At 39.1% G+C, this 27,657-nt stretch overlaps 1 protein-coding gene across 1 annotated transcript; it reads left to right on the top strand.

The window, feature by feature from the left end:
• The first annotated feature begins 8,336 nt into the window (after positions 1-8,336).
• tbx20 (T-box transcription factor 20) lies at positions 8,337-25,039 on the top strand. Its single transcript, XM_049583341.1, has 8 exons — positions 8,337-8,763; positions 9,974-10,211; positions 11,472-11,636; positions 12,773-12,881; positions 16,154-16,312; positions 17,509-17,585; positions 21,477-21,589; positions 22,282-25,039. Exons 1-8 carry the CDS (start codon positions 8,634-8,636, stop codon positions 22,608-22,610), a joined length of 1,320 nt encoding a protein of 439 aa, XP_049439298.1. The 5' UTR covers positions 8,337-8,633; the 3' UTR covers positions 22,611-25,039.
• The last annotated feature ends 2,618 nt before the right edge of the window (positions 25,040-27,657 follow it).

A 27,657-nucleotide genomic window follows, 5' to 3' on the forward strand; every position in this document is an offset into this window, starting at 1 on the left:
GAGGAGCAACACTCACTGCAACATACATGTCTGTTGTAACAAGTCATTTAATCCACTCAGAATGAAAATAGCTTCTTTTATTCTTCAAACACAGGGTTAGAAAAAGGATTGTTTCAGGTGTTTTCTCTGTAAAGAAAATATTTTAAGACATTTTCTTGAATCGAGTGTCAGGTTTGATCTGTAAACCATGAAACCATAGGGACGAGTTTTTCAGGCAGATTATGACCACATCGGCCTGGGCGAGCATCACACTGCAAGATCTCTCTGACTGAATCAATATTTTATCACTTTTAATAACTTGCATTAAATAATTTCACCTACTTTGCAATGTGAGTAAATCTGTTTTCAGGAATTTCCTTGATGCTTGTGTCTTTTTCCCACATTAGTGCATAATGTGCTTCATTATTTCTATTGAACTAGGAACCAGTTCTGATATAAAATATAAAAAAATCTTGTATATTAAGAGAAATAACACTTCAAGAATTAATACAGGACTACAAATGGACAATTTTAACATCAAAATGAAGAGATTAAATCTCATAAAACCATGAAGACGAAAATGGGAACAGCCTCTTCCTTAAAAAAATGTAATTAAATTAAAAGATGAAATAGATTAAATAAAAATCCACTTTGAATTACAGGTATATTCACGAGTGATATCTAGTTCCATTATACTGGAGAGAAGGCAGACATCTCTACGGCTGATATCTCCAACACTCAGCAACTCACATACAAACAATCTAGACTGCACTACAGGTAAGAGGAAAAAATCATTTTGGGGGATGAACTGTCCCTTAGTATAAATCTTTCATCATTCTTGCAAAACTGAAATTCCCAAATAAGGATGTATTATTATGATTAAATATGTGCATAATGATATGAATCATTATTCAGTGATTTACAAACATACAAACACTTTTAATGAGGAAGACTCTAATAAAAGTCATGATAAAAGTTTTCTGTCTTACATTTTTCTGTTACAAATAGTATTGCAATATTTCTAACAACCTTCAGCTGTTCTACAATAATATTTGGAGTGATTACCACTAAAGATTTGTTCTTTTTTCTTTATAATTGCTTGTGTGTTTTTCCTGGCAACTTTATACTTTGTTATAAATTGAGAATATGATGAGTCAGACGTATAGCTGGAACTGGGGATAAGACATGTGGGAAAAAGACAATTTAAAGGTGCTCAACAGAGACAGATAGAAATACATTCAAACATTAACCTGAATGCACCTGAACTCCAGAGGGTATTATAAAGACATAAAGACAAAGTGCACATGAGCCAACTTCTATTCTACAATCATCCACAGTCCCACCCATGTTTTGACTCAGCTGGCTATGAACCATCAATAATTAGTCAACCTCCAAAATAGGGAAACTATTAATCCTCACATTGCCCCAGTTTGACGTGTGACTCATCCTGTATTCAGCTGTGAAAGGCACCACTCTCTCCACCATCTGTTTCCCTCAGTTCACTCTCAGGCCGGCTGTTTCTTTAAGGCTCCACTGGCCCCTCAAAGTGTGAATAATATTCAGTAAGGAGTAACGCTTAAGTGGGAAAGCTTTTAGCACATTATCCACTGGCAATTGCAAACGTAATCTAATTTGCCGGCGCAGGTCTCTTATTAAATATCTGCAGCAGCAGGATTTGCATTCAGGAGTCTCCTAATGGGTTTAGCTGCTCCGCCAGAGCTCTGCTGGCTCTGCTGTGTTTATGTGGGAGAGGAGAGACAGGGAGTGACATTGAGGATGATCCTGCTTTCTGTGCGCGCGCACACACACACACACACACACACACACACACACACACACACACACACACAGACACCTTTGGAGAAAATCTGAAGTCAGCGTTTTGGAAACATGGTGCATTCAGGTGCTCCTTGTAAGTTTCCACTTCTGTCTCAGTGTCAGACATACATTTAGATTTTTACTGTAAAAACCACAGTGAACAGTTAAAGCAGTCATGTAGTGTTACGTGCAATTATTTATACATAGGCTTAGATTTCAGGGGACGCACAGGGAACACTAAGACGCTCAAACCTTTCAGCAGGGGTTGCTCCAAAACTCTCATTTCATATATGTCCCCCTCAATGTTGAAACAAAAGCTACACTCTTGTATTTATGAAAATCATAAATTATATTTACAGTCTAAAATGCTGACCTTTATGCTGACCTCTATGTATCTACCTTCCTACCTACCCATCCATCCATTCATCCATCCATCAATTCATCCATGCATCCATCCATGCATCCATCCATCCATCCATGCATCCATCCATCCATCCATCCATCCATCCATCCATGCATCCATCCATCCATCCATGCATCCATCCATCCATCCATCCATCCATCCATTCATGCATCCATTCATGCATCCATCCATGCATCATTCATGCATCCATCCATGCATCCATGCATCCATCCATCCATCCATTCATGCATGCATGCATGCATGCATGCATCCATCCATCCATCCATCCATTCATGCATCCATCCATCATCTATTCAGCCATCATCCATCCATCTATCATCCATCCATGCATCCAGCCATCATCTATCATCCATCCATCCATCCATCCAGCCATCATCCATCCATCCATCAATCCATCCAGCCATCATCTATCATCCATGCATCCATGCATCCATCCATCCATCCATTCATGCATCCATCCATCCATCCATTCATGCATCCATCCATCCATCCATCCATCCAGCCATCATCCATCCATCCATCGATCCATCCAGCCATCATCTATCATCCATGCATCCATGCATCCATCCATGCATCATCCATCCATCCATCCATCCATCTATCCATCCATGCATCCATCCATCCATGCATCCATCCATCCATCCATCCATCCATCCATCCAGCCATCATCCATCCATCCATCGATCCATCCAGCCATCATCTATCATCCATGCATCCATGCATCCATCCATGCATCCATCCATCCATCCATCCATCTATCCATCCATGCATCCATCCATCCATCCATGCATCCATCATCTATCCATCCATGCATCCAGCCATTCATCCATGCATCCATCTATCCATCCATTCATGCATCCATTCATGCATCCATCCATCCATCCATCCATCCATGCATCCATCCATCCATCATCTATCCATCCATCCATTCGTGCATCCATCCATCCATCCATCCATGCATCCATTCATGCATCCATCCATCCATCCATCCATCCAAATAAAGCTAAAAAATGGAAAATGAATCTACGCTGTACCAAAAGAAGACCTTCCAGTGTAAAGATGAATGTTATATTCTATTCTATTGAAACAATATATCCAGATGTCGCCTCCTTTGTAATTTCCATTTTGATCAGAGACTGTAATTTAATAACATATTCTTAACATAACATATTTCTCCTCAGTAACTGATTACAGTGACCTTTTCCATTTTATAAGCATTATTTTGAGTAGGATCATGTAGGAAATAATAATGGTCATGTGCTGCTGGTGAGTTGAGTTGGTATACATTTATTTATTTATTTATACTATTTTTCATTTACTTGTTTGCACATAATAATTATAAAATTATTTTCTATCTGTCTCTGCTCAGCTTTGTTTTTAACAGTATGTCTATTTCTGTCTTTCTGTAACTTATTCTGTGTGTAACACTGACAGCAACATAAAACCAGTGTCAAACTCCTTATATGTGCTCACACACATTGCCCTAGAGCTAAATTATGTGATTTATCAAAGTTTTTAATTTTATTTTTTTCATTCATTTAACTATCTTACTTTTGCAATACTGAGTTTTCTCTTTTTCTCTACCAAAGCAAATTCCTCACATGTGGAAACCTCCTCTCCTTGGCAAGAGACCTGATTCTGACTCTTCATATTACTTTTATTAAGAACTCATTGAACCAGGGATATGCTCCACTGAGACTTAAAATATCCCTTACAGGACTGTCCTGGCAAGAACAGGCAGCAGCTCTTTCAAACCAAGCTACAGACATAAAACATGTAACAGTTACAGAGGCAACCGGCTCAGCTGAAGCATCTCCATCCTGATGCACCTCTGGGCTCTGAGGTGAAAGTGGTCTCTGTCTGTCTGTCATGAACCAGGCCGTGCCTATCAGCCCTGTGGAGGAAATAAAAACATTTTGTCTTGATAAAGAAAAAGAGGTGACGTCTAGACCGGATTCAGTCCCTATCAAGTTAAAAGCAAAGGAAATAATTTAAAAAAAAAAAAAAGATTTCTTTAATCCGTCTTGAAAGCTTTCTTCTTCTGTGACATAAAACTGAGTGAGTGACTGAAGACAGTAACAAGATGATAACAGCAGGAAACCTTCAGTGCAGACTGCAGACTGCAGTTATTACTGTTACTATAGGCCGCAGAGACATAATGTGCATTTCCTGTTGTCACGTGACAGCTCTGTGTGTGTGTGTGTGTGTGTGTGTGTGTGTGTGTGTGTGTGTGTGTGTGTGTGTGTTAAAGATTAGGGGCTCACTGGTGTGTGTCACAGAACGGATTAACCCGAGACTGCTGCTCCTGCACTCAGTAAGGTTCCTGTGTGTGTGTGTGTGTGTGTGTGTGTGTGTGTGTGTGTGTGTGTGTGTGTGTTGTAAAGGCATTTCTCACAATCGCTGAGGGTCTCACACACCTCACACACCACATAATGAGGGCAAAAAGCAGAATCAGTGGCAGCTCTCTGGTTTAACTTTTTACTTGAGGCTTTCATTTTCATACTGAGGTCGGTAGAATAGATATGGAGACCAGACAAAAATGCCATCTGTAGGATTACTATGGGACAAACAAACAAACAAACAAACAAACAAACAAACAAATAAACAAAAGGTACGAACTGACAATCACGTGAAGAAGAAAAGAGCCCTGCTACTGTTCATCACCTGTACTCACTTTATTAATCACATCTTGGTCTGTACTCTGTGTAGTGACTGTTAAAAAGCTGCTAAGAGGCTGAGTGGGCTCTTTACTGTGAATCTGTCAGTAAAGTCCATGCTGAAGTCTAAAGTTTTTATGATGATTTATTAAACAAATGGTCAACAGGGAAATATCAGAGCCAACACTCGCCCTCTTTGTCTAAAAAAACACCACGCCAGTGAATGAACAGGTAAAATAATGTGAAACCACACCCACACCTGTGGCAATTACTACAGGAAGTGAAGTGACCAAAGGAACGTGTGCACATGTGCAGCCTAAACAATTAAACAGTGAGGGTTAAACGCATTCTGGCTCCGATTTAACATTAATAACAAAACACAACATTTAACCGATAAATAAATACTGCAAACATATATTACATCAGACATTATGAATAAGAGAATGCAATGCAGTCAATTTAATATCTCACTTTTACATTGAGTGCCCAGTTTACACAGGAACACTGAGACCTTCTTAGGCCCTGTTCAGACTGCCAGCCAAAATCCAATTTTTAGCCAATCTAGATTGGAACCAGATGGCTCTTATGAAGTCTGAACAGTCATAAATGACATGAAATGTGATTTTTGCAAACCAGATCGAAACCACCTTTGGGAGGTAGTTTCAAATCGCATTTGGACAGATGTGTCTGAGTCTGAACAGCTCCAAACACTCAGATCGGTTTTGACTGTCCATGATGTCTCTACGTCTCTACGCTACTCTGCGTCTCCACGTCATGTTGCTGTATATAGGCCTACCAGCCTCCTCCGGCGTTGAAATTGTCTGGTGCGTCTGAGTTGTTCTGCACCTCGACTGGACAGTGATAAGGCCAATAAACTGAGGTGACCTGTCTCCATCATCTTCCTGTTTGCTGTTGCTGTCGCAGTTATATGACATCACACAATACACGGTGGATGACGCCTGCGCTCCAACGTCTTTGCCACAGCAACCTGTCAGATTGGTCAATAATGTGGCCCAGTCTGAACAGAGCCAAATCCGATATGGACACTTGCTAAAAGCAGTGTGGACAGTCAGCCCTAAAAATCAGATTTGAGAAGGAATCAGATTTGAATCAGATTCGCCTGCAGTCTGAATGCAGCCTTAGAACCCAAACACTCATTTAACAGTTTGACAGAGTGAGGAAGAGAATCATTTTTATGTGAACTTATTAATATTATAATGTGGGTACATGCTCACATATGGAAGAGCTTAATAACATGTTTATCTTCATATTTGAAGAGCTCATTGACCTGATATGTGTCAGACAGTGTTGATAGCGTCCTCTGATTGTGGAGATATTGTTAACAGAGTGAATACAAGTGAAGGAGAGTGCGCCAGATTCCTTGTTTACCCCTCAGTCAAGAGTTTTTGATCCCATAGCTGATGTTTTCTTAAACCTCATGTGCTTTTGCATAAAGCAAAAATATCACAAACATGCTGGCAGTGTTGCTGTAGCTCAGGTGTTAACATCAAGTTAGCTCAAGTGCTTTTGAACAAGATACTGAATCCTAAATTGCTCCTGATGCATGCAGGTCTCACTCTGAAGTCGTCAAAATGCAATGCTTGGGCAGTGACTTACAGCGTCAGAAACCAAGGAAGAAAGGCGTCCTCTAACGTCATCACGATTCGCAGCCAGGTGGCCATTATAGTTAAGCAGTGGTGGGACAAGGACGAAAGTTAAGGTGGTGAAAGTCCGACTAGGGTGTTGGGACGGGTGGTGGATGGGTCCAACAAACACTGACTTTCACCCGAGAGAGTGTTTGTGTCCCATAAGATTCTAAAGCCAAACCCCTGTTCTTTCTTCCAAAACCTAACCACGTGCTGTTGTTGTTGAAGGAAAAAAAACATCAGTACTGACATAGTGCTTTTATTTTGAAAGAGACTGCATGTAAATGTTAAATTTCCTGTGAAAACAGAAGTGTATTTTGAAAGAAGACAATGCATGTAACAGGCAGAACTTGACACAGTGTCCCAGAACGTCAACAACCAACACACCCAGGGTACCTTGGACAGGTCATATGTGACGAGGTCAGAGTGAGAATGTGCTGTTTTTTACACAGTGTTAAAATAATAGTATTTATCACAGAAAGCATTGGATTACATTATAATATACAGGTTCAAGCACAGGTATAGCTTATATTCTATATTTTGGGACACAAGTGTGCAGGAACAGAGAGTGTGTTTCATCGCAAGTCAACAGACGAGTTGACTTTTCAATTTATTTTAAACAATTCTAAAGGATTTGTAAATTTCTTCTACATGATTTGGTGACACAGAGGGGAAACTGGGTTTTTGGGATATTGAATTTTAGTATATTTATAATTATTTATTAGGTTCCAGTCACAGATTCACATACCTCACTTACTATATATACACAGAACCACTTTTTCATCATTTGAGCCACCTTGAACAACCTTACTATCATAATCCAGAAAAAAAAATTAAATTAAATTAAATTAAAAATCACCACCAAAAAACAATCACATACAAATGACTATGATCTGCCACAGCCTGTTGGGTATTAATAATCAAGTATAACCATGTCCAGTTCAGAGGGATCCACTGGGTCCAGGATGTGTTGCCATATTCTGAAAAATCCCTCCATGTTGTCATAAAGAGTGTACGTCAGTTTTTCCAGAGGGACACTTCTCCATACCTCCTTATACCAGTCATCTAGTGCAGGGACATCGTTAGAGATCCAAAATGTGCACGTAGCAAAACAGACCATCTTCAAGAGTATCCCAATCAGTTTAGTGTCATGGCAGTTCCTTGCACTGAATACAGTGAAGACATGACAGATCATTTTTCATCCTCTCCCCAGAATGTCTGTATCTTTACACATTTCCTGAACATATGTGCATGTGTGCCAACTTCTGAGCTGCACTTAATACATTTAGAAAAAATCCCAATTTAAAAAATTGTGTGTGTGAGAGTGTGTGAGGCTGTCATCATCACCTAACTGCTGCCATTAATTATCAAATAGCACCATCTTGGGCAAACATCTCTGCTGTTGACATTCTGGGGTTCCCAACATGTGGTCTGGGGCCCTCCAGGGGTCCTTTAGACGGCTACAAACATAAAGTACATTTTACTCTTCATTTCCCTCCATAATATTGTGCAATGAAAGCAGAGAATTATATTTTCCTCACCATGTGTTTGTCATTTCCCCCTGTCATCACCCCAGTATAGGCTGTATGAAGTCATGTTATTATTACTCCTCTTCAGCCACACACTCTCTCCATGAATAATAAAAAAAGACCCTGACAGCTCCAGGATTTTTAATTGGCTGGTCGGTATCAGGGCTGCTGTGGGACAGTGGGAGTGTGACGTGGACGCAGAGGCAGTGATTGGAGGGCAGACTGGAATTATAAGGGGAGGGTGAATCGGACTGGAGCTTCCCAAAGAGCAGCCGGCCTCAGATCTGGCACCGCAGGACGCGCACAAGTCAGTGGAGTCAGTCCGCCTCCTGCTTCCTTCAACCATGCAGCCAACAGGACTCACAGCCCGGCAGTGACAAGTGTCTAAAAAGTGGCGAGAATTGATCCGTCTGAGCGAGCAGAGTGTGCGCAAAGAGATCGAGGACAAACTGTGCGTAATTTTTCTTTTCGCTTTATTCTTGGAGCTAAAAACAGGCGGAGTTGAGCGTTTCTGGAGGATTTTTTAATCCTTATTTTTTATCTAAAGGGGAATATTTTGTGCTCAAGACTTCTCACCGACATGGAGTACACGTCATCCCCGAAACCGCAGCTCTCGTCCCGGGCAAATGCTTTCTCCATAGCCGCCCTGATGTCCAGTGGGAAGCCCAGTAAGGACAAAGAGACGGAGGAGAACACCATCAAGCCTCTCGGTAAGGGTGGCAGAGGGCCCGGGGAATAAAACAGAAAACTTAATTTGAGTTAAAGTCAGAGGAATGGTGCGTATAAGGCTGCAGCGTGTTAAAGTTGTTTAACGCAAAAATCCTGAGAGTTGACAGTGGATTTACGTGGAAAAATAGAGCCACTGCAGCTGCAGAGAATAACATAGACAGGACTTAAATAATCAGTGTGACCTAAAAGTGTTACAGCAAAATACTGAGAAGGAAAAATAAAGGCAAAAGAAAAGAATTATTAATTGTCTGATGTCAGTGAGATTTTATAACATATACAGGCAAATAAATAAGTAGGTGACAGAAAACATCAGCAACATCCCCATAATTATCAAATGAATGTAAAAGTAGCTCGTTATATTTACGCCAGACTTTGTGCGTAATTTAGATTTGAGTCTTGTAATAAATGAAACTATTGCTTGATTTTAAGCTTTTAATAATTATGATTAAAACAGGAAGTGGAAATATTTGGTAATTCTAAAAAATAGAGGAAGTGACTGAAGTGTTTGACACACTGATGAGGATATTTTTTTTCCAAAAATAAATGCTAACACTTGATTTAACTTCGCTGGATGTCTGAGCAGAGATTCATTTTGACAGTGAATATCATTCTGAATGTTATTTTATCTAATTTAAGCAACTTATGTGTCATTCGAAGCTTTTTATTTTGCAGTTTTTACAAACAAGAATCCACTGATCTGGTGCTGCTGTGGTAATTTAATTTATTTGTAGGCTATGTTAAGAAAAAGAATAAAACACTGTCAGAGCAGTCAGTTTATTTATTATTTGTTTTGTTTTTTATATTTAATTTTAGCCAAATTGCACAACATGATTCTTTCCCCTTGGTGATAATATAAATATATATTATATACCAAATATTATTAAATACCAAATATAAAAAGCAGAGACAAAATATTTTTCCCTTCTATTTTCCATTACACTCGAGACGTATATGGAGCAGTGTGGTCTATGCAATGATAACAATAAAATAAAAAATAAAATATATTAGACTATAGGCTGTTTTTTTTTAAATCAGATTGTAAACTACACCTCACTGACTTTACCAACATGTATTTTATCGTTATAATTCGTGATGACACAGAGCTGCTGCTGTCATTAAACACACTAATTAAAATAAATAAATAAAGTCCTCCTCACACTCCTGTTTATTCTCTCTGTTTCCATAATTAAGAGCAATTTGTGGAGAAGTCCTCCTGTAACCAGCAGTCTCTGGCTGACCTGTCCTCCCTGGACGGGCACGGGGACTTCAGCGGGAGCGCGCCGGCGGTGTGCACGGAGCCGCTCATCCCCACCAATCCCGGCATCCCTAGCGAGGAGATGGCGAAGATCTCGTGCAGCCTGGAGACCAAAGAGCTGTGGGACAAATTTCACGAGCTCGGCACCGAGATGATCATCACCAAGTCCGGAAGGTAAAAGCTCCACTGTCTTTAATTTGTTATAAGCATTATGTTATTATCATGTAGTCCCACACATAATGACTCAGTAACAGCGACAACAATATTCTAAATAACAATAAATGAAAATAACATTGAAAAAAGATGAACATAGTTATTGGATGATAATGTAAGGATGCCACGGGTGATTTTTTTTGTTTTAAGTAATTTACTGTTACTGTAACAGACACACGCGTCTTTTATGTTTAGCCCAAGTGTTTATGCTGTTATCACAAATAAAAGAGAAAAGGAGAAAATATTTAGCAAATGACACATTTAAACTTTGCATGTCTTTAAACAGGCTTTACAAAACTAAGAATACAAAGTGAATCTGCAGCTCTCTGACAGAGCAGCGATCCAAACACTGACTGCAGACACACCTGACCTGAGGAGTTCACACAGACGTGCTGCAGTCTGAGAGCTTCACCATAATCTGACGTTTGACTGACCTCGCAGCCCGGTGGAGGAAAAACTATGTTACGGCCCTATAAGGCCACATACACCCTCCACAGCCAGATGTTCACGAGCAGGCAAAATAAAATTGAAATAAAATAGAATAGAATAAAAAGACGCTTGATCATATCCTGACATAAAAGTCCGATAAATATACAATATTTGTATTTGTTATATGGGCCTAACATAGCCTACATCTGCACAACGTGGCCTGCACCGTTACATGAGGATACGTTTATGAAAGACAAAAGCCGCTCTGCAGCTATACTGAGGACAGTGAGGTCATACAGCTTTCGCATTGCAACCTGCATTTTGTCTGCAATCTATAGAAAAATACACATTATAAGTATTAAGGCTACTAGGCCTATTAATAAAAATACTGACTATTTTTATAGTTTTTCGACTAATTCTATGTCAACAAATCTAAAAACTAAAAAAGACTGTGTAGCTAAAGGACTGTTTTGTTGTAATAATTTTATTCCTGCGATGTTTTGAAATTGCATTTAAGAAATAAAATGTAAAAATAATTGACTGAGAAAAATATAAAAATCAAAGAAACTAAAAAATATCAATTTTTTTTTTTTATCGGTGTCTGCATGGTCAGAATTTACTTTTTTTCTGAGGGGTATAGGACGCGTTGAGGGCGACATTATCAGCAGGTGGTTTCTAATAAAAAAAAAAAAAAATAAAAATAAAATAAAACACACACTTGTCCAGATACGCTCTATAATAATAATAATAATAATAATAATAATTGCGTGCCACCTGTCTCTTCTCCATCAGGAGGATGTTCCCCACCATCCGGGTCTCTTTCTCCGGGGTGGACCAGGACTCCAAGTACATCGTGCTGATGGACATCGTCCCGGTGGATAATAAGCGGTACCGGTACGCCTACCACCGCTCCTCCTGGCTGGTGGCCGGCAAGGCCGACCCTCCTCTGCCCGCCAGGTACAGACACCCGCCCTCCACACCTGAACAGATACACTCCTTAAACCCTCACTGACAGAATATATGATGTGATTTATTTTGTTTATGTCACCTGGCTGAGTACTCATTATTAAATGTAGGATTTTTTTTTTATTTTTTTTTTAAAATTGAGCATCATTATCAACTCGTGAAGTAAAACCGGGGACCAAAGAGCCGCGCGAGGCCACCACCGTAATGGAGACCGATGAAATAATTTAATCTCTACCAGGAAGCATCTGGAGACTTTCATGCCCCGCTGATTGATGTCATGAAGATGTCAATTCAAGCAAACAGACCAGCTGAAGACGTATTTTTTAGCATTTAAGTCACTCTGCCCTGCATCCAGGCAATGACAGCGAGGTCATGTCCCCAGCTTGTGTTGTATGGCTTTGTTTTTCTGAGAAGAGCTGACTGATTTACAATCTAAAATTAAAGCGGTATACACGATTGGTGATTGCAGAGTTTATAGACTCGATGCACTGAATTGTGACAATTTTTAGTCCGGCAAAAATAAGTAATTAAACAAAGGGGTCACTATTTCTTCACTCTACCACTCCACCAAAATGTTATTTCTGAGACTCCCGTTATTATGTCTTGGTAGGTTAATATTAAGATAATTTTTTAAAATCCTGCTAAGGCATGCATGTTATACTGTAATTCTCAGCATAAACAAAGCTCCAAATATGCAATTAAATCAAACACATTTATTGTGACAATAAAACAATAACTGAAGTAATATTGTTTGGGCAATTATAAATTTTTTGTTTTATGATCAGTGTAAATCAGCACAGACGGACCGACAAAGACAAATTATTTATTAATTAAACTTATTAGAAAATGATTAGCTTTTTAAATAAAGTTATTTCGATTTGAATCCTATTTTTGTTTTGCTTCCCGATGTTAAAACAGCCTCAGAACCCATTAAAAAGGCCTTAAGACTGGAAACAGAAAGAATTCTCCGCCATGTTCACCCTCTAATATACAGGAAGATGGAGCGCGGTTGCTAAGCGACTTCTAATTTCCCAGTTGTTGATTGGCTATCGACCGTAGGCCTCAAGCGCCTCTCGGCCAATCACAGGCCGAGGATGTGATCCGCTATTCTTCTTCGTCTCCTGCAGGTTGTACGTCCACCCGGACTCACCGTTCACCGGAGAGCAGCTCATGAAGCAAATGGTTTCCTTCGAGAAAGTCAAACTGACAAACAACGAACTGGACCAACACGGACACGTAAGGACCTGTTACTTTGTTTACCTGTTGTGTCGAGTAAATAAAAACAAAACACATCACGTAATAAACCACATTATACTGCTTAAGTACTAGCTTAAATGCTATGCTAGCTACAGCTCAGGTAAATATACAATTAGCTTTAGCCTGCTAACTTTTTAACAGCCGTACTTATAAAACTATATATAGGCTATGAATCTTAAAACTTTGTCTTCTGGCCAAACGTTCTGCTTGTTAATTTAATCAAGTTATAATTCCGGCCATTGACCAAATTGCATATAAAACATTTAATAAGTCGATGCTATAGAAACATGTTTAAGTTATAAAGTCATTTAGGATTTGCATGAGACGCTTTGTCTCTGTGTGTGAGGTTTAAAAGCCGCTGTGACATTATAATTACGGTCCTGACGAGAGCAAATTGCTCCTTTAATCCTCCTCTCACTGGAGGCTCCATGCCAAACACCAGCAGGGGCAGAAACACATTTAAGAAGTGAAGAAAAACATTTATCCATGAATTAGCCAACTGTAAGAAACAGCCTGGGAAACAGGGTAATTATTATCTTGAAGGGTGTGTGTGGGTGTTAGTGGTTTTTTACCATCTAAAAATAGAGTCTTGACTCTACTGACATGAGAATAATTAAAAGAAATGTGCAGTGTAAGCATATAAAAACAAAAAAAACTTTATATCCATTTTACGTATTTGTATTTTGTCAGATAGGCTGCATATTGTTTTATTGTACTTTTTTTTTATTTATTTATTTAATCTACAGTAATTCCTAACGTGAATTATTCATAAGAGAGACATGTCATAGGCTTTGGATATTTTTATTCATTTATTTAAACCACATTTAAGCAGATAAGTCCCCTTAAAATTCAATGATCTCTTTTCTATTTACAGCCAAACAACCACATAATATAAAACATAAAAGACAAACAGTAACATGTAGAAATATAAGAGCACCTATGGACAATGACAAGAACCAACCGACTCATTCATCCTTGTACTTATGAGGGCTTTAAAATCACACAGAGACCAGTTCACGTAGTTTCAAGTTTTTTGATGGGTATTCCAAAAAGGATATATTTTTAAAAAATATTTAATGAAATAGAGTTTATACAAAAGCTGCTTGTTTGAAATAGAAACAGTTTTATACCACAATATAAATTTACTGATTTATGTTAATCATTCTAAAATTAATTCAAATACATATATAATACTCCCCATTATTTGTTGATCTGGCATATTTTTTTTATTTATTTTTTGTTTTCCATTTGTTTAGTTATTAGTTTTGCTGAGGCCTTGGAATTCTGAAACATAATTTAATCTTGTGGCACAACAACAGACAAATCATGTGTACAGCTTCTTTTTGTCAATTATTTAAACAAGTCATGAAATTTATGGGTTCACCAAGAAATGTGCCATAGAAATGAATGAATTAACAATTTAGATTAAATCCATTTGTTCTCTGTAGCTGCACAATTTAAAACAGATGTAACCTGCAAGCATTAAACAAAGCATTATTGTATTTAACATAAATAAGCATTTCTTAAAATGTACAACACCATTCAGAAAAACAAGCAGCTGCATGGAAAACATATTATTTAAAATAGTGAAACTAAAAACAACAGTAGTTTTTTTTTTTAAATTACAAATACTTATTTTTACATAATCATCTGAAATAATCAGCCTCACTGACAAAAATAAAGTAATATGTTGTATTCATTTGTAGCCAACATGTTGCTGAATTTAATTTAGCTATACTTTGGCTTTGCACCTTGAACGTCTTCATCATTTAGCACCTATCATATCATGTTAAAACATGAAACTCTGCACACACATCTGTATTTTACTTAATATGTGGCGCCGTGAGTCAGTGGTTGAGAAAGATAAATATAGGCTCTACTGTTTCCTGGGCTGCAGCCAGACAGGAACACTGGAGGAAAACTCTCACCTGCAGCTGCTGCAGTGTTAACAACTTTATCTGTTCACACTCTCTCTCTGTTCTCTCCGTCCTCCCTCAGTGTTTTTATTCTTCTGTCGTTTTATTCTTCGTCTCTCTGCACTGCATCTCGGTCTCTCTCTGTCAGTTTACAAGCTCAGTTCTGTTTTTCTTCCTCTCTTTATTTCTCCGTCTTTGTTTTCCTTCTCTTCCCTTTCAATCAGACCATATGACGGTTGGATATGAAGGTTTTACATTTCAAAATATATGCAAAGCTGCACACACTCAGGAGCAATGATCAACTAAGAGGCATTGTGCCACGCTCAGTGTAAAAGGTCTCTGACTGAATATTCCCATGTTACTATTGTAGATTTATTTCAATATTTATTTATAGGCTTATTTATTTTCATTTTATCACTATATATTTTTGTCTGTTGACAATGTTTTAATGCCTTTATGAAATACAAAATAACAGGAACAGAATGATAAACATTTTAACTTTTTAAACATTTCTGAGAAAATTGAGAAAAACATCTCAATGCAAGTTCCATTTAGTAGCTGTCCTAGAGCTTTTTATTATATTATTGCATGGAATTGTTGTAGACGTTCAAATTAATATTATTAGTCTTTTTTATTTTATTGTACTTTTTTTATTTTAATTTACAAGTACATTACATGGAACACATTTTGGGGTGAAACTTCCAGCCTTTGTGCAAACAGAATGAAAGTAGTAATAATAATAGTAATATTAAATCCTTAAGTCTATAAAACACCAGACCATACAGTGACAGATATCCTCTATTATCTCCCAGAGCCCGAGGTGATGTCTTCAAATTACTCAAAATATTTAACTCACCTTTTTCTACCTACTTCTGTTGTGTCAACACTAGTTAGACAATGCACATAACTGCACATATTTCTCATGTTTACTCGTATTCTATTTCTTTTATTCTATTGATGTATATATTGTAGTCAAAATTTTCCCACCTACAGCCTCAGCACAGTGACGATATATATTTTATCTTTTATATTTTTAATATCTTACATAATAGTGTTAAATACTGCAGCATAATGCACATTTTATTTTTATTTTTAATGCACATTTTCATTTCTTTTTTATTTTATTGCTTTATCCTTACATACTTCTATTTCTCTTATTCTTACTTCCTATAATTCTCTATTCTTTACATCAGAGTGACTATAACAAATCACAATTTCCCCTCGGGGATCAATAAAGTATTTCTGTTTCTAGCCTGTGCGTCATTTCTGTGACAGTTGAACCTTCACATTCCTCATTGATCATCATTGATTCAGTCTCTTCTTATCCTTCTGCAGATCATCCTCAACTCCATGCACAAGTACCAGCCACGGGTCCACATCATCAAGAAGAAGGATCACACCGCCTCGCTGCTCAACCTAAAGTCTGAGGAGTTCCGCACCTTCGTCTTTGTGGAGACCGTCTTCACCGCCGTCACGGCCTATCAGAACCAGCTGGTGAGTGATTGACAGCTGACAGGGACCAGTGGGCATCACAGGCCTCCGCTCCCTCTTTGGATCACACTCTGCTGTTGCCTCCTCTGAAATGTTAAAACAATAAAACTGGAATTTAGGAGCTGTTCTGGGGCTTTGGATTGTATCGCATGATCTTACTCGACAGATAGAGTTTGGCCAGTTGACATTTCTAGTTTTTCCCCGACCACTTTAAAAACTTCTCGTCCAAGTCGGCGTAAAAACTGAGATAAAAATTTTATCTTCAACTTGAGGAGGATCATGTGTCACAGTGTGAAAGCTCAGCTGCAGCTACTAAACATGTAACTGCATTTAATACTGAACAGTATTAACTAACAGTGTTACAATAAAATGACCAACAAGCACAATATTATTCATGAATATCTGACATGGGCTACAGCTGTTATTTGAATCTGTCAGATACATAATTAACATTTAGGTTAATGTAAATGGTGGAAGCAATATTAAGATTTCTTACTTGACTAAAACCAGTAATACTAGTGTGAAAATACACCATTATAAGTACAAGTTCTGCATTCAAAATCTTACCAGAAGTACAAAAGCATTATGAAAATATATGTATTATGTACTCAAAATGGTTAATTTCAGGAAAATATATATCACTGAATTATAATTATTGGTGCATTAGTGTGTTGATCAATTTTATGTTGCAGCTGGTGAAGGTAGAGATAACTTTAATTAATTCATTCATATACTGCTGGTCAGCTTAATCTATAATAACACATCATAATTTATTTGTTTGTTATATTTTATGTTAATAATCTGAATCTGCAAATGAGCTCATAACAAAAGCCAAAATATATTTTTTAAAGTACATTATTGGCTTGAAAGATGTTGTGGAGTAAAATGTAAATACCCAAGTAAAGTACAATTACCTCAAAATTATACTTGCACAGTACTTGAGTAATTGTTTTTAGCTACACTGCCACTGCACCTTTGGCGCTCAATGGTAAAGGACTCAGATCAGGATTAGGATGAAAAATAAAATCAGGATGTCTCCATTAATAAATCTGAGAAGCTTTAAAGCCTGAGCTTTATTGTGTTTGTGGAGACGAGAGCTGAGCTGCAGGACGGAGCATGTTGAGGCGGGAGACAAAAGCAGACTGTAAACACACACAGCTTGGTAAATTAAAACTGTTTCTCTCCTGCCGTGTTTCCAGATCACCAAACTGAAGATTGACAGCAACCCGTTCGCCAAAGGATTTCGGGACTCGTCGCGGCTGACGGACATGGAGAGGTACAGGGGATTCTGGGCCCTGCACTGTTTGTTTACCGACGATAGGAAAGATACTCAGGGAGGGAGGAGTGTGTGAGCATGTGTGTGTGTGTGTGTGTGAGCGTGTGTGTGTGTGTGTGTGTTAGATATCCTGCTGCTCATTAGTAAATACGAAAACTACTGTTTATTTCTCTGTTTGTGTAAGAATGAAACCACTGATTCTACGTAACAAGCTTTATCACCTCTTCTTTCTTTCTTTCTTTCTTTCTTTCTTTCTTTCTTTCTTTCTGTCTTTCGCACTGGACAAAAAACCCACTGACACTCACTAATATTATGCCTATGTATTTAATGGGAAAAGTTAAATCAGCATTCACTTCCAGGTCAAACTACTCCGCAGTAGTCACAGGTCTTTATCAGCTCCACCTCCGATCAGCTCAGATATGACACTCTGGCGAATGCTAATTTTAGCCCCTTTGCTGGAGCGATGCAGTGACAGGCCGCCACAAAATACCGTCTGCAGCGCTGACGTTTAATCTGCATCAAGTTTGAGAGAGAGAGTGAATAAGTAACAGATATGAAAAGCAGTAACCACCTTAACGTTTTCACAGGCCTCCATGCTGCTTTCTACTGTTTGCTAACATGTTTTCCGGCCTGTCCGTGACATCAAATGTGACACACCAGAAAGAAAAAATAGAAAGCATACCCGTCTGCTGCAGAGCTGTGTATACATCTCGCCTACTGGCAACAGGAGTGGAATCTATCGCCTATTTCTAACGGCTTTTCCCGTGTTTAAAAAACCTGCGCACACACTGATTTGGTGAATATAGGATATTATATTTCTTATCTTTCTCCTCCTGCTTTCCTTGTCTTCTCTATTATTCAGTCTTCCCTTCCTTGTTGCTCAATCACTGTCTTTTATTCTTTTCTTCCCTGGTTGTCCTTCATTTTCTCTGTCATTCTTCCTTTCTAGTTTTTTCTTCATCACATCTTTCTTGTCTTTTTCTGAGTCTTTTTCTAGTTCTATTCATCTGTCTTTACTTTTCTTTCCTCATTTTTCTTTTATTCCTGTCTTTCCTTTGTTTACCCTTTCCTGCTTTCATTGTCTTTGTCTTCTTTCAGTCTTTCCTGTCTTGCTTTTCCTTTCATCTGTCTTTCCTTTCTAGTCTTCCTATCTTCCTGCCTTTTCTTCTTACATTGTTGTCCTTCCTCCTTTCTGTCATCTATTCCTTTGTCTCTCCTTCTCTCCTTGTATTTCTTGTCTTTTTTCTTTCACTCAGTCGTCCTTGTCTTTCGCTGTTTTCTACTTGTCGCTCCCCGTTGTTATCTCTTCCTTTTTCTCTCATTCTCTCCTTTGTCCTTTCTTTTCCCCAAAAACTGTAGTTTTATTATCTGTTGTGTTTTCTGTATTTTACGTATTGCACTTTATTGAGCATGATGCACACACACACACACACACAGTTACAGTCACAAATCCCCATCCAAAGGATTTTTATGATGCTGCCAAAACACACACTTCTCGTAATTCCTGATTCCGGCACTAAAGCCAAAATCAGCTGACAAAATCAAACCATCTGCCCATTTCCCTCAATCAAACATCCCAAACCAGAGACGTCCCAATCTGAGCCAGACACCCTCCTCCTCCTCCTCCTCCTCCCCCTCCCCCTCCTCCTCCTCTGTCCTTCTCTTTTTGAGGGCTGTGAATTAGACCTGATCAATTGATCTTCGGGGAGCTGCAGAAATCACATTAGTCTGGAGTCGGCCACTGCACTAAAACACACTGTAATTCAATTGGCTGCAGTGACTGATTGAAACCAGCATGCCCCTCCGCCCCCCCTCGCCTCCCTCCTGCTCTGCCGTGCATTGTGGGAGTTCGCTGCGGCCTCTGTGCCGGAGGGGCCCGGCTCTGATAAAAACACACACATTTGTACTCCTCTGCTGACAGATATTGCACTTTCCTAACCTAATTGGAGGGGCGGGGGCTGCAGAGGGGTGGGGGGGCTGCTAATGTGGACGCATGGCTCTCATGATGCAGACCACTTGCCTGTCCACCCACGCACACACACACACACACACACACACACACACACACACACACACACACGTGCTCACTATACCTCCCCCAACAATTTGTGTCACTGTGTTTGAGAAGTGCTATCTGACAAGACTCAAATGAGCTAATGCACTTTGTGGGATAGTGAACATACGCACAAAAACATGCACACACATGCCAAAATCTACATGCACAAACTACACAAACATGAGACCACACATTTTCAGACATGTGTAAACAAAAATATTGCATGAATGCAAATAGATATGCACCAGAGACGTAGCTGGTAAACAGACAGAAATATTGGTGTTACGCTGAAAAGTGTTAACGATGAAAAAGACTGAAGTCTTGAACGATTATCAGCCGGTGAGGCTTCATACAGGTCGATCTGTTAGCCAGTGTAATGTGTTTAAAACAAAATTTAAAATATTTTAAACTTGTTTTTAAAAATGTAAATGAAGAAAATGTGTTTTTAATTATGGATAAAAGTCTGTAGATTTCTCAAAACAAAGATGGGGGCACAGTTTTTGCCAGGAGCTTCAAACATGGACAGTGTGCCCTTGTTAGAGGTTCCTAGTTCAATCCTCTGTTGACACACCTTACCTTCCTTTTGTGTCCAAATTTGACCTGTTTCAATTTAAAATATTTCATAAATAAACTCACCCTAAAACTCTTTAATAACCTTTTTGGAATGGCAATAGTAAACTACTGTTGATTTCCTAACCCTTAAATGTTTAAGAAGTATTTTTCTCCTTTTTTCATCTCTTGTTTTTCTTCCTCTTTCTATTCCTACCATTTTAGATTTAGGGATGAATTCTGTTTCGGGAGTTTCTCTTACTAAAAAAAAAGTACAGCTACCTTATAGCTCACCGGATGGAGCATTATAGTCCCCTCAGTTAACTCTAACCCCTGTCACATTAAGTTAATACAGAGCTAGGAAGCATCTTTTCGGGTCACCGTTACGTGCCATATAAATCTGAGGAATATAGGTCTCTGGGAACATAGGAATGACCCCGTATTTTATTTAATGATTTCATACTCTTTGTATTTGATCTTGTGACACACATATATTTGTATTGTCTTTGTTATATTGTCAGTTGTTGCTTTTGCTTATCTAAAGAAAAGTCACAGAATGTAATGGGTCACGGATTTAAGTGTAACACTATCAGAGAATATTGTAGTGTGAAGTCTTTGTTTTGTTAGGTGATGGTTGCAAATATTCTGATACACAAATTAAAAAATAACAGTTGAATGTGCACAAATGCAGGTGCACTAATAGAATATATAAAGTTACATCAGATGGTAAGATTTAAGTTTATGTTGAATTTTTGAATATTTTAACATTTGTGAAACATTGTGGGAAAAAGCAAGAATCAAAACAAGAATATGTATCTGACCCAATGTAATGTGTTTAAAACAAAATTCTAAGTATTTTTAACAGTTAAAAAGGTGTTAAAAATGATGGAAAAAGGTCACAATCTTTGCCAACAGCTACTAAAACAAGTGACCACGGGGGGACGTCTATTTAATTTGTGATGTTCTGATCTTGTGTTATTTGTGTACATCGTCCTTCATTGTTGTTGCCTGTCTAAAGGGAAAAAATAAAATAAAAGTCAGAATTCAGCAGGTCACAGATTTCAGCATAACACTGCAAGAAAAGGCTTTACTTTATCGTAAAGTGTTTGTTTTGTTAGGTTAAATGTTGAATTCTTGATCACTTTAACATTTCTGTCATATGTAATAATTTAACTGTTGTGGGACAAAAACTTGAATTAGTATCGGGGTGCAGCTCCGCAGAATAGAAACATTAAATGGGAACAAAGAGATTTATTTTGGGGCTCTCTCTTCGGCTTTTGCTGCAGGGAAAGTGTTGAGAATCTGATCCACAAGCACTCATACGCCCGGTCGCCGATCCGAACCTACGCTGGGGACGAGGAGAACCTGAGCGAGGACGGACACACTGCACACACCAGAGGTGAGAGGCTGTCACACTCAACACACGTCATGTCAGCACAGATAATACTGATCAGAGGGATCCTACTAAAAGAACAAAGTCAGAACAGTGGAAACACATCGAGCAGCGGCGAAGAGTGGGGTGGAAGGTGTGTTCATGTCACAGGAATCTCAGAACTCTGCACTGCACTTTGCCACAGAATCAGACGACCACGGCTTTTCACAGACACTGTGAAATGGCAGCTCGCCGCAGGCCACGCTTCACCGCTGCTTGGTTTATGTTCAGCATAATGTAAGACAAGGCTGATGTTAATCTGTATTTTTCTTATTGTCAACCCTTTAAAAGACAACAATCTGTTTGTCTCAGTACTTTCTGGCTTTCTGGCACTCAGTTTCAAACCTGTTGGTTCCTACTGAAAACATAAATATTTAAATACAGGCTCCTGGTTGTTTCCTAAAACAGCTTGTCACTGCAGTTTGCAGCAACCCGCTCTCAAACAGAAGGAAATAGTGAATTTGTTAGGGGCTATTTTCAGCTGTGGATTAATACACATTTGGGTCATTATTCAGTATTTCTGGCAGCAGGGCGGCATATGTGTAACTGACTCAAATTTGTTTTGGTCTTTTCACAGAAATAAAGAATATTAGCAGCTCTATAATTTAACCGATGTATGTATGACCCTGATATTAACGCCTGCCCCGTGTCTCCTGCAGGCTCAGCATTCACCGCCTCAGACAACCTCTCCCTGAGCTCCTGGGTCACCACCACTTCAGGCTTCTCGGGCTTCCAGCACCCACAGTCCCTGTCAGCCATGAGCACCGGCGCCGCCTCCCTGCCCCACCCCATCCAGGGCTCCCTGCCCCCCTACAGCCGGCTGGGCATGCCGCTGACGCCCACCGCTCTGGCTGGGACCATGCAGGGCAGCGGGCCGTCCTTCCCTTCATTCCACATGCCCCGCTACCACCACTACTTCCAGCAGGGGCCCTACGCCGCCATCCAGGGACTGCGCCACTCCTCCACGGTCATGACGCCCTTTGTATGACTCCGTCCTGGGGAGGATCTTCGCTCTGATCCCCAAACCAGTGCTACCAGTTATTTCTCCGCTCCGGCTCATCACTCCTCATCCTGTTTGTATCTTCTCCCCTGGTCTTTGTAAATAGTTCACCTGCAGTGAGTGACGTGAAGAGGATGTGGCACACTGACGGCCAGTCCAGAAAAAAAGGAGGACTGTGGCGCCTCCACAGGACCTGCGGACAGGAACACTTCGGTGTCATTGTACAAACACTAACAACCTCAGTACGAACTATAAATGACAGACGATACGAGGGGCATGTTTGGTCTCGGCCCTTGAAGAACAGAAAGTGGATCCTCAACTCAGCAGGGTCTCCATGAGGCTTTAAAGATGGCAGGTCGCTGTGTGATCCTCCAACAATGCTACCTAAAGCTTCTGGAGGGACTCATGTGATGCTGCAGTGTGTTGTGACGCCAAGGCTCAGCCTGAGTCTGTGAACATTTCAGCATATCTCAGCTCTCGTCTGTTTTCTAGAAAGCCAGCCATATGTACAGTTCAGACTTCATGCTCTGTTAAAAAAATATCAGAAACATGTTAATGTACAGAGATGAAAATGCAACATTTACTCGTAGGAAAATTCTCACTGTAGAGTGCAAAAAAAAAAAAAAAACGAGAAAATCATAGGACGCATGCTGACCGCAGTAGACAAACAGGCTGGGGAAACTTTATATGGAATAATATGGGATGAATAAGCTCTAACCTGCGACATGGGTGGAGGCTCTTTGCATATTTTGAAGGCTTGGTCACACCAGCAGATGAAACGGCAACAATTTGCATCCAAATTAATTCATTTTAGTGAATCGGGATGAAGTGAAGTATTTTTCACCTGGGGTTGAACTTTTGACGTGCAAATTTCACACCGTGTTAACGGAGAGCGGGAAAATGGAGGAAGCTATTGCAGCTTTTTGGCTGTGTGGTTTTTATTTAATCTCCTCTGTTGGATTATAAACGTCTCCACAAAAGAGGAATGGATTACAAACAGACACAAAACAGGAAGTGATTGATCAAATATGTCCTCTGAATTAACTGTGTGTTGGCTACCTAGCCAAGGAGCTACTTAAGTGATAGTTTGTAAGCTAGCTACTTCTGCGAGCTTTCTGTCCCTCGTCTTGACTGACTAGGGCTAGCATGTTAGCCGTTAGCTCACCAGCTCATTAATTAGCCCCGTGAGAACCCCCAGGTCACAAAGCCTCTAAAACCAACCCACTCTCATTCTGGCCGAGGGGTTTGACGCCCTGAGAATGAGAACAGGCTGCTTAAAACTCGCCTATTTTGCGAATTCATGCAGATTCATTTTGCCATCAGTTTCTGGTGTGACCGAGCTTTAACTAAAACAGATTCACCTACAAAATGTGTTGAGTTCAAATCATCAGTTTTAAAGTCAACATATTTTAATTCACCTGGTGAAACTGGCCACAACCATTAGGTCTCATAAACCTGTTTCCACCGACAGAATTTTAACTCAGTGATCATGTAATCTCTTTAATATGTACAGACACATTTTAAGGGGTTCTCCATATTTTTTTCACACAAACAGAGCAGCAATCTGTGCAGAAACATTGAGTTTTATCTCCACAGTGTTTTCAGTCGCCGTCTGTCGGCTGCGGCCTTTTAGCAGCTGGTCCTTAGCAGGTGTTACAGAGCTGATTCATGGCAGCGTTAGAGCGTGTCGACAGGGCGTCCACACCTGGAAATAATGACTCTGTGCTGCCGTCTCATTTAAATCACGCAGGGAGGAAGAAGCTGGAAGCTGCTGGAGTCGACTCACACTCAGTGTCAGTGCAGGTGCATAAAAATGGCAGCTCCCTGGTGGAGTAATTTAATTGGTCCTCGTAAATAATGTAGCTTTGGGAAGGCATTTTACTATGAAGATTCATTTTGAGTCCAGGAGCTCCACAACAAAAACTCTCCATTGTACCAAATCACTGTTGTCTACAGTTGATTCCTGAAAACTAAAGCTGGACTGACGTGTCGTAAAATATTAGTTTTTATGTCAGCCGATAATTGACAACAAACTGCAGGGGAAAAAATGCCAAAATATGTTTATTTTTCATCTGTAAAACTATTTAGGGGCTGCAACAACTTAACAATTAGTGTTAATGATTCTTCTGCTGATTATTTTTGTCTTTAAAATGTCATGTTTTCCAGCTATCAGTCCAAACTCCCCAAAATACTTAGCTCAGTGTCTTTATCACAAAGAAAAGCATAAAATCCTGACATTTGAGCAGTGTTTAAAAAACAACTGGAACAAGTAGTCATTCATCAAAACACCTGCTGACTAACTAATCGATTAATCTGCTGACTGATAAAGAATTTAGAACAGAAACAAGCAGATTAAAGGGATCCTCATCATGAATTTATGAATCATCTGAAAAAATTTTAAAATATGATTATCGGCATCAGCCTCAAAATCCAGTGTTGATCACATTCTACTAAAAATGTTTTTTTCTAAAATCTACCATGACAGCAGAATTTATTATAATCTTTATTTATGTTATAATAATCTTTATTTATAAAGTGCTTTTCAAAACAGAGTTACAAAGTGATTTACGTGTCAATAATTAAAACAGACAAGACGTGAAAATAACTGATAACTGACAAGATGACAAGAACTGATAAAAACATTTTAGCGTATAAAAACTGAGGAAATAAATGAACTTAAACTCAAGTAAAATCAGGAAAGGCTCTCCGATAAAAGTATGCTATAAGAAGGGACTTGTTCCAGAGCCTCGGGGCCCTGACAGCAAATATCCTTTAGTTTTCAGACGGGCCTCTGGAACAGACAAGACCTCAAAGTACGTCCTGGTGAGCCTTAAAAGTAATCAGTAAAATCCTAAATCTGATCTAAAATCCTAAATCTGATCTGATCTGATCTAAATCTGACCTAATCTTTTATCTGTTCTAAAACATACTGGGAGCCAGTAAAGAGGGTAAAACTGAAGTGATGTGATCACATCTCTTGGTTCTTTAATTTATTCAACACAAACCAGCTGCAGTCTCAAGTCAAGTGTCGCTTAAGTTACTTGTTTCATGCTAGTGACGCTTGTTTCTAAAAAGAAATCACTGATACAAGTTGAATAATACTGTTAACGACTAATGATCTTCCCACTGAGGAAAATGTGACTCCTTAAACACACTGATTGACAACATGACTGGTTCTGGTGGAGACTTTTTGCAGTGAGGTTGTCACGTTTTCTGCACAAAATCCAAAGAACACATGAAGGAGTATTTCAGCTTGTTGCATCATGAAAGCATTCAGACTCATCAGACGTTGGGCGTTACGTTGTTTCAGGTGTGTGACGGACGGTGAGACACTTTGAATGCTGCTCTGTGGAGGCAGAACTCAATCTGATGTATAAAAGTGATCCATGACACTGTAAATGTCCCACATTTTCATACGCAGCCTGTCGCAGTGGAATATGGACGTACATGTTCTGTTCTGACCCCTTGCATCATTCATGTGCAAGCAGTTCATCTTGTACTTTTATTCTTTGCTTTGGAGGTCAGCTTTCGGTCTTTTCCTGATGTGCAGCCTGAGCTTTGTTTGTACACATCAACTCAACGTTGGTTTTCATCAGTGTAAATGTAAAACACACCATACGCACAGTCCCGACTGACCACTGAAAATAATCTCTCTTTTTTTAAAGGTTTTCTTTTGTATGCCATAACATGAATACGACACCAAACGAGATTGTGTTTTGATGATTTTTAAGTGCAATATATTTATTTTGCTCTCTGGAAATAATGTGTAATGTAACTATGCCGCATTTAAAAAAATAGTTATTTGTAAACCTTGAGAAATATATATCACCACCACCCAAAACTCTGAGGTATTGTTTTCTCTGACTGACATCATGCTCACTTTTCTCTCTCAATTAAACACCGAACTAAATCAAATCATGAACGCATTTACAAACAACAGAAACATATTTATTTCTGAGCCCAGTGAGACATTTTCTGCTTCTGGTTATTGTCTTTAATCCTTGTCTTTCCTGCAAGAATTTATGAAGCCATTTAAACAATTCTGAATCTTATAGTTTGGGGTTTATGAGATGAAATGTTAAATGTTCAGAGGCCAGAACAGAAATCAGTCCTCTAGAAGTTCACAGAGAAAAACAAGAACAGTGTTCTTCTGTTTCTTAAAGCTGCCTTCTCCTCACAGACAGACCCTACAGCTCCACCTAGTGGTCAGCTCTTGTCCTCTCCACCACCTGCATCATGTTCACAGTTAGCACTGATTTTACAGTTTAAACCTTCATGTTTTTTCAGATTGTATTGGCAGGAACATTGATCTGAAACTATTTAGAATGAGCAATCAAACGCACCATGAGTCTGCAGAATAACTTTTACTTTTACAGACATGTTTGCTCAAAAATATGAGAATTAATAGATTAATGTGAAAACATATTTCAAACCTGCAGAGAAACTTGCAGACAGGATACATGCAGATATTCTGCAAGAGATCAACCTCTCATTGTTTCATGGGTTTCTAATTTTCTGTAAATCTACCTAATGTAAAAAAAAAAAAAAAAATACACATACAGTGCATTCAGATCCTGTCACTTTTAAATTTTGTTGTTATGCTAAAGTCCTTTAAAATCTTTTTTCCCTCATCAGTTTTCACTCTATACCCCACATTTATTCAAAAGAAAAAACTTAAATATCACATTGACATGAATATTAAGGCCCTTTAATGTTGCTCTTGAATTTCAGCCCAGGTGTCCCCTTTTTATCTGCTCTGTCAGATGTTTCCTGATCAGCTTGATTGGAGTCCACCTGTGGAAAATTCAACTGATTGAAGAGGAGCCAGGTGTGTGTGCACGTACAGGCAAAATACTCAGGTGCTGGAGAAAGAAAACTCTGTGGGAAGATCTTGAGGTTTGAAACACTGTGTTTAAAGAAAAGAGAAATAAACAATTTACCATAAAACTTCAATTAAAGGCCCAATCCCTTTTACCAGCCTGGTGTAGCTACGCATTTGGACGAATAAAGGCCTGTCTCAGAGAGACGCCTGGTC

This window comes from Epinephelus fuscoguttatus, linkage group LG8 (genome assembly GCF_011397635.1).
Source record: "Epinephelus fuscoguttatus linkage group LG8, E.fuscoguttatus.final_Chr_v1".
NCBI classification, from domain to species: Eukaryota; Metazoa; Chordata; class Actinopteri; order Perciformes; family Serranidae; genus Epinephelus; species Epinephelus fuscoguttatus.

Excerpts from the sequence above, each read along its gene's own strand:
- tbx20 (XM_049583341.1), top strand. The coding sequence starts at position 8,634 with ATGGAGTACACGTCATCCCCGAAACCGCAGCTCTCGTCCCGGGCAAAT. Across the intron at positions 11,637-12,772 it reads GACCCTCCTCTGCCCGCCAG|GTTGTACGTCCACCCGGACT; the intron begins GTACAGACACCC and ends CGTCTCCTGCAG. Across the intron at positions 21,590-22,281 it reads ACACACTGCACACACCAGAG|GCTCAGCATTCACCGCCTCA; the intron begins GTGAGAGGCTGT and ends TGTCTCCTGCAG.